The sequence below is a fragment of the Hemitrygon akajei genome, chromosome 5, assembly GCF_048418815.1.
Source record: "Hemitrygon akajei chromosome 5, sHemAka1.3, whole genome shotgun sequence".
Taxonomy (NCBI): Eukaryota; Metazoa; Chordata; class Chondrichthyes; order Myliobatiformes; family Dasyatidae; genus Hemitrygon; species Hemitrygon akajei.
In genome coordinates this window covers 189,979,115-189,991,409 of record NC_133128.1, presented here as the reverse complement: position 1 = coordinate 189,991,409, position 12,295 = coordinate 189,979,115, and the positions used below count along the sequence as shown (strand labels likewise).

Sequence of the window (12,295 nt, the reverse complement as noted above, 5' to 3'; positions counted from 1 at the left end):
ATTGTATTTTGTAAATATACACAAATTTAGAATTTGATGGCTGCAACACACTCAACAAAAGTTGGGACAGAATGAAAATAAGATTGAAAAATGCACAGAATATTCAAGTAACACCGGTTTGGAAGACTCCACATTAAGCAGGCTAATTGGTAGCAGGTGAGGTATCATGACTGGGTATAAAAGTAGCGTCCATCAATGGCTCAGTCTTTGCAAGCAAGGATGGGTCGTGGCTCACCCCTTTGTGCCAAAATTCGTGAGAGAATGGTTAGTCAGTTCAAAAGGAACATTTCCCAACACAAGATTGCAGAGAATTTAGGTCTTTCAACATCTACAGGACATAATATTGTGAAAAGATTCAGAGAATTCAGAGACATTTCAGTGTGTAAAGGGCAAGGTCGGAAACCAGTGTTGAATGCGCGTGATCTTCGAGCCCTCAGGCGGCACTGCCTAAGAAACCGTCATGCTACTGTGACAATTCTAGCCATCTGGGCTCGGGAGTACTTCAGAAAACCATTGTCACTTAACACAGTCTGTCGCTGCATCCAGAAATGCAACTTGAAATTGTATTACGCAAGGAGGAAGACATACATCAACCCTACGCAGAAATGCCGATGAGTACTCTGGGCCTGAGCTCATCTCAGATGGACTGAAAGACTGTGGAACTGTGTGCTGTGGTCAGATGAGTCCACATTTCAGCTAGTTTTCGGGAAAAAACGGGCGTCCAGTTCTCCGTGCCAAAGATGAAAACAACCATCTTGATTGTTATCAGCGAAAGGTGCAAAAGCCAGCATCTGTGATGGTATGGGGGTGCATCCGTGTCCACGTATGCACCCCCATGTATATGAAGGTCCCATTGACTCTGAGGTGTATATTAGGATTTTAGAGAGACATATGTTGCCATCAAGGTGATGTCTCTTCCTGGGACGTCCATGCTTATTTCAGCAGGACAGTGCCAGACCACATTCTGCACGGGCTGCAACAGCGTGGCTTTGTAGACACAGAGTACATGTGCTTGACTGGCCTGCTGCCAGTCCAGATCTATCTCCTATTGAAAATGTATGGCGCATCATGAAGAGGAGAATCAGACAACGGAGACCACGGACTGTTGAGCAGCTGAAGTCTTATATCAAGCAAGAATGGACAAAATTTCTAATTGCAAATCTACTACAATTAGTATCCTCAGTTCCAAAATGATTAAAAAGTGTTATTAAAAGGAAAGGTGATGTAACACAATGGTAAACATGCCTCTGTCCCAACTTTTGTTGAGTGTGTTGCAGCCATCGAATTCTAAATTTGTGTATATTTACAAAATACAATTAAGTTGGTCAGTAAAACTATTGAAAATCTTTTCTTTGTACTTTTGTCAGTTAAATAAAGGTTCACGTGAATTAACATATCGCAGATTGTTGTTTTTATTATATTTTGGAAAATATCCCAACTTTTCTGGAAATGGGGTTTGTAGTTGGTTCTTCTATGTATTGCTGCAAAAAACTATCCTGCACACATTTTACAAACTCCAAACCATCCATCCTTTTTACAGAATGGGCTTCCCAGTCTATGTGTGGAAAATTAAAATCTCCCACAATCACAACCTTGTGCTTACTTCAAATATCTGCTATCTCCTTACAAATTTGCTCCTCCAATTCTAGCTCCTCATTAGGTGGTCTATAATACACCCCTATAAGTGTTACTACACCTTTCCCATTCCTCAATTCCACCCAAATAGTCTCCCTAGACGAGCCCTCTAATCTATCCTGCCAAAGCACCGCTGTAATATTTTCTCTGACAAGCAATGCAACACCTCCCCCTCTTGCCCCTCTGATTCTATCACACCTGAAGCAACGGAATCCAGGAATACTTAGTTGCCAATCACACCCCTCCTGCAACCATATTTCACTAATAGCTACAACATCATATTTCCAGGTATCAATCCATGTTTAGTACAGACATGATTCAGCTGTTGGAGTACTTGGTCAATTTTCTAGCTTGATCTAATTTGATTGGAGGCTTAGTGACTGCCAATAAAATCATGCTGTTTGGAATAAGTACTGCTGTAGAATCAAATTTCTGTTTGGAATTCTCTGACAATACTGGCTGTTAAGGATCGTCAAATCTTTTTTTCTCTGAGGTAAGCTTATTTTTGTAATCTCACCTGGTACAATTATGGCATAGATAGATTTTACCAGAGCTCCAGCAAAATAGATAGATAGATAGATAGATAGATACTTTATTCATCCCCATGGGGAAATTCAACATTTTTTTTCCAATGTCCCATACACTTGTTGTAGCAAAAACTCATTACATACAATACTTAACTCAGTAATAATATGATATGCATCTAAATCACTAACTCAAAAAGCATTAATAATAGCTTTAAAAAAAGTTCTTAAGTCCTGGCAGTTGAATTGTAAAGCCTAATGGCATTGGGGAGTATTGACCTCTTCATCCTGTCTGAGGAGCATTGCATCGACTTTTTCTTGTTTACAGTTGACTTTTTCTTGTTGTTCTGGTGCTACCCATGTTACAGTGCCTTACTTTTGAGCAATTGAAAAGCCCCTTTTCAAATGGATGCAAAGTTAGCATATTGATGGATGGATGTGTACAATATGCACCAGTGACACTCTTACCCATTACACTAAGGTGCTATTGCAGGTGGGATGCAAAAAAGGAGTTTCTTTTTGTTGGACCAATACAATGTCACATTCTTTTATGTAAGAACAAAGCAAACTAATAGTGAATCCATTTTCATGTCGCCATGCCTTTAATCTGTCTAGAAATAAATAGACCTTGAGCCCACACCCAATAAACAGCTGAGGGCTTTCATGTTCCCCGAAAATGCCCAAGATCCTCTGTCGGCAGGGTCTTTTTTTGCCATTGATTGGCCTTCAGTCATTAAAGATGATTATCCCACTGCCCAAGTTCATCTCTTTTCTACATGCCTTCTCTTTCTCTGTTATTTATATGTTAATTTTTCTTCCTTCCATTTGATGTCAACAATGTACCGTCAGTAATGTTTGTTTTTCAGAAGCATTTGTATCTTTTAGGAGGATGCAACAAAGATTTATCTTCCTATTTCACTTAACTTGGGCCAAGAGGCACTAAAACTAAACTAATGTTATTTTCCCTTTTGCCCAGGGATGTGAAAGATTATTTGTGTTTTTTTTTAGTAATTAATATTTATGCTCTGTCAAATAGATCTTATTATTAAGGTAAATTATAAATTCTGACATAGAATGTTACTTCTCAAGTATTTTAAAGAATTTGTAACCATTTTATTTAAAGTATTGGCTAGTGTTCAAGGAGCATCACAAGGCAGACAGGCAAAGGAAGCAATGTTTATTCAAAAGGTCAACAATGATGTTTTGTTGGAACAAGCTAACCAATTACAATGGTAAGTGGAAGATAAATAATATAAATTGCACCAATTTGTATTATTATTTGAAATGTTAAATGCTTTCCAAATATGATTTTTATTTTTTAAACATTTAATATTTTGTTCAAAGTACTATTTGGTAAGTTATTAACTTAGACATACTTATTTTAACTGGTCTTTTGTTTATTCACTTCAGTTTCTGGCTATTTTTCTTTAATTTGTAGCTTCTCTATAGATGACAACAAACATTGTTATGTTGTCTTTCAGGCAGACGCACCTTGGTAGAGATCCAATTTCTCCTAAAGCTAAACAGTTGATTCTGGAAAATAGACAACTAGCAGATGAAGAGTACAAGGTTTGAAATTTTTTTTGCTGTATACATAAATTTAACAATAGCTGTTTGAACATGAAGCTAAATATGATCTATTCCTTACACAAGAACCAAGGCAAATGTGGAATTGTTGTAAAATAGCCTAAAGCCACTGGTTAATGTTATTCTGTCATTTCAGCATATTTACATCACTGGTTCAGGGAGCAGCATTACAGTTCCACAATAATGTAAATATGATATAAATTATTTTCTGAGTAAAATCAAGTAATAGAAACATTGAAAGAATGCTCACAAAAGAGAGATGAGAGTGGATATCGCACTGCTGGGATACGATGCTGGAGAGGAAGTAATGGGGGACAAGGAAATGGTGGACGAACTGAATAAGTGTTTTGCATCAGTCTTCATTGTGGAAGACTCTAGCAGTATGGTGGAAGTTCCATACGTCAGGTCATGAACAATGTTTCCTTTAATTTTTAGTGGTCAGTGTGCACAAAAATCTTATGTTGTGCAAATTTTTTTTCCTGTGACAAAAGTATGTGCGCACTGAACGCACACATGGCACAGTTTATGTAGGCTTACAAAATATTTGACATAAAACTGCACAGAACAACAACAAAATAACATACATATTTAAGTTACGCTTATTTTTTCTCTCTCCTGTCTTTGGCATTTACCCATTCTTTGTAAACTCTATCTAGACTAATAGAACTTCCATCCAATTGATAGCTTTTGATTCTCATTAACATATCCAAATGACATTCACCTAAACGGTTTCTCAGTTTGTTTTTGAGTTGATTCATTAGGCTAAAACCTTGCTCACAGTCTGCACTAGACGCAAGAAAGTTCCCCCAATGTCCATCAACTGTGTAAGGTCGCAAAACTGTTCATTTTGAAGTACAAATGCCACCACTTGAGCAAAGTTTGAAATCAGTTTGAATTTAATTTTTTCTTGCATAGAAAATTTGAACTCATTAAACTAACTATTACAGTATTTTCAGCTAGAAAATCATGATATTTTAGACATAAGGCATTGACTTGTTCATCGCCAAATGTGAAGTTTATGATATGAACACTGACCACCAAAGATGGCTGCCACCGCGATGCAGCTGTACAAACCGGAACAGGAAAGGTGAGGTGATGCAAATTAGTGACGTGCATTGTAGTATTTGAAAATCTGACTAACTAGTTAACAGAGACATTTAGCTAAAAGATTATTTTCAATAAGTATAATTATTAATTACTACATTATCTTAGGTAACTTTTTGTGTGCACGTTAGTTTCCTTTGTGCGCTGGTTGAAAAACGTGCATGCACGCACACACGTGCACAGCTTAGAGGGACCATAGATCATGAAGTGTGTGAAGTTACCATTACAAGAGAGAAGGTTCTTAAGGAACTGAAAGGTCTGAAGGTACCTTTCAGACCTATAAGTCACTTGGACCAGATAGTGCACACACCAGCATTCTGAAAGACATGGCTGAAGAGAGGGAGACATTGGTAATGATCTTTCAAGATCCACTAGATTCTGGAATGATCCTGAAATATTGGAAAACTGCAAATGTCCCTCCAGAAAGGAAGTTCTAGGCCAATTAGTCTGACCTTAGTGATGGGGAAGATGTTGGAGGCATTTGCTAAAGATGTGATTTTGGGGTACTTGGAGGCATATGATAAAATAGGCCATAGTCGACATGGTTTCCTCAAGGGAAAATCTTGCCTGACAAATCTGTTGAAATTCTTTGAAGAAATAACAAGCAAGGTAGACAAAGGACAATTGGTGTTTGGATTATCAGAATGCCTTTGACAAGGTGCCACACATAAAGCTGCTTAACAAGCTACAAGCCTATGGTATTACAGGAAAGATTTTAGCATGGATAAACCAGTGGCTGAGTGCCAGGAGACAAAGTGGAGATAAAGGGAGATAAAAGGAGATAAAGGGAGGCTTTTCTGGTTGGCTGCCAGTGACTAGTGGTGTTCCATATGTTGGGACCATTTTCTTTTTACGTTACATGTCAATGATTTGGATGATGGAATTGGTGGCTTTGTTACAAAGTTTGTAGACAATAGGAAGATAGGTGGAGGGGCTGGTAGTTTTGAAGTCACAGGATCAGTTCATCTCTAAGAAGAAGCATCCTAAATGGAGGATGAGGCAACTATGGCCTACAAGGGAAGTCAAAGGTATCATAAATATAAAAAAGAGAAGGAGAAAGTAATGTTGAGGACACAGATATTCTGCAGAAGGGCTTGCTTGCAATGATTAGGAGAATGGGGAAAGAAATGGTATATGAAATACAGTTTATGGTGATGTACTTTGGTGGAAGGAATAAAAGCATAGACTATTTTCTAAACAAGGGAGCAAATTCAGAAAGCAGAGGTATAAAGTTTGGTCAGTAGTAAGGAAGGCAAATGCAAAGTTAGCATTCATTTTGAGAAGAAAAATATAAAACCAAAGGGTGTAATACCGAAGCTTTATAAGGCTTTGGTCAGACCACATTTGGAGCATTGTGAGCAGTTTTGTGCCCCATAACTAACATTGTGCTGGCATTGGATAGTGTCCACGGGAGATTTGCAGGAATGATCCTGGGAATAAAAGAATTAATGTCTGAGGAGCAGTTGATAGCTCTGGGTCTATGCTCACTGGAGTGAAGAATGAGGAGGGATCACATTGAAATCTACTGAATATTAAAAGGCCTGGATAAGGAGACCGCCTCTGTCTGTCGATGGAGTAGCAATAATTCTGTGCTGCTCTTAGCTTTCTCTCCCCCCCCCAGCTTAAATGTTGAATTCATAATTTTTAATTGCTGATTCTTGAAGGAGAGTAATATGTTTACGAGAAGTGGGAAGAATTTGCATGAATCTACTGACAAAGGGAATAGAAAAGGAAAGATGCCGAAGGAAAGATCTGATGAAATGCCATCATGGGCTGAAGACATCGTTCGGACATTGAATTTAATTCAAGAACAGAATACGGTAATTAAAGACCAAATGGAAAAGAATAATAATGAAATGAAGTTATTTCTGGGAAATCTTAAAGATGTGGAGACTCAAGTTACTAAACACGAAGAGGAATTGAAGTTAACCAAGCAGAAATTGTCTGAAACTACAACCCGTTTGCAAAAATATCATGATAAGATTATAGATTTAGAAACCAGGTCTGGCCGAAACAACATACAAATCGTTGGATTGCAAGAAGCTGAAAATGGAGATTTAACAGTTTACTTTGGTAAGCTCTTTCATACTTTATTTCCGACTATTTTGTCAAAGCCGCCTGCTATTGAAAGAGCACACAGACTTTCGAAATTTAAAAACTCAAGCAGACCAGGTGTTATTTTGGTTTGTTTTCATCACTTTAAAATTAAAAATCAAATAATGCGGCAGGCAAGAAAACAGAGAGTTTTCAGATTCAACGAGTCTGAGCTGCGTTTTTATGAAGATTACCCAAAAGAAGTAATGGAACAAAGATTAAGATTTGCTTTGGTAATGAAACAAGCATATGATACGAAATTTTTTCCTTCTCTGAGATATCCAACAAGAATGAAAGTGTCTCCTCCTAATTCTTCTCCACGTATTTTCTTCGACCCCAAAGCCACACTGGATTTTGTTCAGGCTATACCTGTCACCGACACTGATGTTACTACCGAATGATATTATTCATAGTTTAAAAAGAAGATACATGAAGATATATGAAAGCTAATTCGATATTTTATTGAGATATTAATAAAAGAAGATAAGAAAACCTACTCATCATTACATCCTATTGGATTTTTTTTTGGAAAGAAGATATACAGCTCAAGTTTGACTGTTTAAATGGCTAATTAGATATTTGACTGAGAAAAGAGAATAAAGGGATTTGTTCCTTTTATCTAATATTTGGTTTTGATGTTTCTTTTTGTTGTTTTTTAATTTACTAACTAGTAGTTTTCTTTCCTATTAATAGGGTTTCTTTTTATATATATATATATATATATATATATATATATATATATATATATATCCGGGAGGGTTTAGTTACTTATGATATTACTAATTAATATTTCTGTAAATTTAGTTTGGTTAAATATACTATTAACCCTTCTTTTTTAAATCTGTTTTAGTATAGTGATATATAACCAAATTTAATAGTTTTCTTAGAGATTTAAAGCTTATTTTAAGATGGCGCTGGTTTTTCTCTTTAAGAGATTATATTATTTTGGTTCTTTTTTGTTTAATACATGACAGAATGTAAACACTCGCCTTTTCTGAGACGTTACTGTCTTTCTTGCAAGGTCATCTTATTTTTTGTGTACAAGCACTCGCTGGGGAGGGGGGGGAAGGGAGGGACGAGACCGACAGAATGGCCTATGGCTTCGCATCTATCTTAGTTCGCTTACCTTTTTTTGGGCTTTTGGGAGGGTGGGCAGGTTTAAAGTTAGGAGTTTTTTTCCCATTGGGTGGTTCCAGAGCATGCGTGTTTTCTATATGGTTGTATTCCTCATCACCGCCATCTTTGATAATCCCGTATTGGTATGTGCTCTGCGCATGTATAAAGTAAATTAGAATAAAATTATACTATTGCAGTCAAACGGATTAATGTAATAAGTTGGAATGTACGTGGTTGGAATCATCCTATCAAATGAAAAAAGACTTTTAAAATTATTAATCGATTCCAACCTGATGTAATTTTTGCTCAGGAGACACGTATCAGGGTGGGAGATTAAAATAGGTTTTTTAGATGGTGGAATGGCCTGCAGTTCCATGCTACTTCGCAAAGTAAAACTAAGGGCGTATCTATCTTTACTAAATCTAATATATTTACTCAAGAGAGTATTGAATTAGACTCTAATGGTAGATTTTTAATTATTAAAGGAGTGATTTGTAATAGAAAGGTTGTTTTAGTTAGTTTGTATGGTCACAATTTAGATGATACATTTTTTAAAAAATGTATTTGCTTTATTGCCAGATTTAAATGAGTATATGTTAATAACGGGTGGGAATTTCAACTGTTGTTTAAGTCCTATGATTGATAAAAGTTCAACTAATCAGAGACTTCCAAATCACTCTGCATCAGTTATCAACTCCTTTTTGATCGATTTTGGGTTGATCGAATTATGGAGGCATTTACACCCTGATAATGGAGAATATTCCTTCTTTTCGCATGTCTACAAAAAAATTCGAGGATTGATTATATTATAATTTATCCCCGCTTTTTGCCTAGTGTTAAAAACTGTGAATATGACGCTATTGCTATATCTGATCATGCGCCTTTGAGTTTGTCCTTTGAATTTGATGATGTCATTTTTGGCCGTCCACCATGGCGCATGTCTCAGACTTTATTATAAAACTCTGATTTTATCAGTTTTATTGAAAGCCAGGTAAAAGAATTTTTTCTTTTTAATGATATAGGAGGTATGTTCAAATTAATTATATGGGATACATTCAAAGCATTTTTATGTGGTCAGATTATTTCTTATTCAGCCAAACTTAAAAAACAGACAAAAGCAGAATTAGATAAAATTTCAAAACAAATTAAAGATTTAGATAATATATATGTGGTTTCCCCTAATATTGACTTATTTTAAAAAAGGGTGGAACTTCAATCACAATATAATCTATTATTAACTCATCCAATCGAAGGTTATCTACTTAAGTTAAAGAGCCAATTTTATATGTTCGGAGATAAAAATAATAAATTACTTGCATTTCAATTAAAATCGGCTAGAGCCAAAAGGCAAATTTTGAAAATTCATAGAAAGGATAGTATCTTGGCTCAGGAATATGAAGAAATCAATAAGATTTTCCAAGATTTTTATACTGAACTTTATAAATCTCAATCTTCAGTAGATTCTTCTGAAATGAATGAATTTTTACGAAAGATTGTTTTCCCTAAAATTTCTGCTGAGGATCAAAAAACTCTTGATGCCCAAATTACTGAATCCAAAATCCATAAAGCTATTTTTCCAATGCAATATGGTAAGGCCCCGGGACTTGATGGTTATCCTGTAGAATTTTATAAAAGATTTGGAGAACTGCTTTCTCCATATATGTTGGAGATAATTAAAGATTCTTTTGTGAAAAGTGACTTACTCTCTACTTTCTATGAAGCTTCTATTTCTTTTAATCCTCAAAAAGGATAAAGATCCTACTGATTGTGCCTCATACAGACCTATTTCATTACTGAATGTTGATGCTAAGATTCTCTCAAAGATAATGGCCAATCGGTTGGAGAGTATTTTGGGTAAAATCATTTTTAAAGATCAAACTGGCTTTATAAAGCATCGTTATTCTTTTTCAAATGTTCAGAGATTATTTAACATTATATATTCACCCTCTTCTAAAACTCCACAATGTGTTATATCTTTGGATGCTGAAAAAGCATTTGATCGAGTCGAATGGAAATATTTATTTAATGTTTTAGAAAAATTTGGATTTGGTATTAATTTTAGTAATTGGATTAAAATGATATATAAAGCTCCTGTTGCTACTGTTGTCACCAATAACTGTAGGTCTCCCCTTTTTCAGCTATCATGGGGGACAAGACAAGGTTGTCCATTAAGTCCTTTGTTATTTAACCTAATATTAGAACCCCTTGCTATTGCTCTTCGTGAAGCTAGAAATATTCAAGGGATTTTTATGAATGGGACCATGCATAAAATTTCTCTTTATGCTGATGATTTATTGGTATATATATCTAAGCCCGAAGAATCTATTCCTGCTTTGCTAAAATTATTTGACAAATTTGGAGATTTTTCAGGATATAAAATAAATTTTAGTAAAAGTGAATTACTTCCTTTAAATGAATTTGGCTCTATATATGATAATATCCCTTTCAAAGTTACAGATTCTTTTAGATATTTAGGTGTCAGAATTCCAAAAAAAATAAGGATCTTTATAAAGCTAACTTTCCTCCTTTAGTGGACTCTATGAAGTACTCATTTAGTAGATGGAGCCCACTTACACTTTCACTTGTTGGTCGTATTCATATAGTTAAAATGATGATTTTACCAAAATTTTTATATTTATTTCAGAATATTCCAGTTTTTCTTGACGAAGAAGTTTTTTGATCGGATTGACTCTATTATTCTGTCTTTTATTTGGGATAATAAAAGACCAAGGTTCAGTAAAAATCATTTACAAAAGTTGAAAAAGGACGGAGGTCTCGCTTTGCCTAATCTAAGAATCTATTATTGGGCTGTTAATTTGCAATACATGTCCTTTTGGTTATATTGGGGTGATAGGAATGACCGGCCAATCCGGGTAGACCTGGAACTGAGAGCTGTGAAACAGTTTTATTTAACTTTTTTATTAGGAGTTGTTCTACCTATACAATTAGCTAAAGTTGCTAATTTAAATTTATATCCTGTGGTTAAGCATTCTTTACAAATTTGGCTCCAGTTCTGCAATTTTTTTAATCTTAAAAAATGTAAACTTTGTAATATAATTTATCGTAATTACTTTCTTAAACCTTCCTGGAGTGATCCAATTTTTTTTACTTTGGAAAAATAAAGGTATTAAATCTTTTTTGGACTTATTTAAAGAAGGCAGATTGATGTCTTTTGAACAATTAATCAATAAATATTCTCTTTCATATTCATATTTTTTTACAATATCTTCAAGTTAGACATTTTTTACAAAAATATTTAAGTAATTTTCCTTATATATTGGAGGCTGACTTTTTAGATACTATTATGAATATGAACCCCTTGATGAAAGGTTCTATTGGAAGAATTTATAATTTATTATTACAATGGGATAAGCGTCCTTAAGATTAAACAGGATTGGGAGCAAGAACTCAATTTGACTTTTATATGTGAGGATTGGACGCAGATTCTGAAGTTGGTTAACTCTTCTTCAGTCTGTGCTCGTCATTCACTGATTCAATTTAAGATTGTACATCATTACCATTGGACAAAAGAGAGACTTTCTAAAATAATTCCTAATGTTGACAAGTATTGTGATAGATGTAAAACTGAGATAGCTACACTGACACATATGTTCTGGTCATGTTCTATATTAAAACCATTCTGGAAGTCAGTCTTTTCGAAATTCCTAAAGCACTTAGAATCAATTTACAACCTAATAAATTGACTGTACTTTTTGGAATAATTCCTCAAAATATTCATGGTATTTCTCTGTCCGACCAACATGTTATTGTGTTTGTTACATTGATAGCTAGGAGGGCCATTTTGTTGAAATGGAAGGATATATCAGCTCCTACTTTGTCACAATGGTTCTCTCAAGTGATGCTGTGTCTCAATTTGGAGAAAATTAGAAGCCGAACCTTTGAACCTTCATTTGATTTTGAGAAGAGATGGGGCTCATTTGCTCGTTACTATCATTTCAGTTAACTGATAGATTTCCCCTACGATCTAAGTGTAAATTTTGTTTTGATATACTTTTTCTTCTTGTTGGCAGTCTGATGTTTATTTTTAGAAGCTTTCTATATGATGCATGGCTCCGGCGTTGTGCCCTCAATGGGTTCTTTTTTTTTTCTCACTTTTCTTGCTTAGTAGGGGTTTTATTTTATCACAAAAATTTTCAATCTTTAAGAATAATTTGTTTTGAGGCATTGTAAGTGTTGTTACTTCGATGTACCTGTGTATTTGATTTGAAAAAAAA

General features: G+C 35.0%; 1 protein-coding gene across 1 annotated transcript in view; it reads left to right on the top strand.

The window, feature by feature from the left end:
• cfap221 (cilia and flagella associated protein 221) overlaps nucleotides 1-12,295 on the top strand; it is a 212,724-nt gene that overhangs the window by 135,826 nt on the left and 64,603 nt on the right. The window contains exons 12-13 of the mRNA XM_073047564.1: nucleotides 3,283-3,391; nucleotides 3,641-3,728. Coding sequence (XP_072903665.1) covers nucleotides 3,283-3,391; nucleotides 3,641-3,728 — 197 coding nt within the window. The remainder of the gene's footprint in view (nucleotides 1-3,282; nucleotides 3,392-3,640; nucleotides 3,729-12,295) is intronic.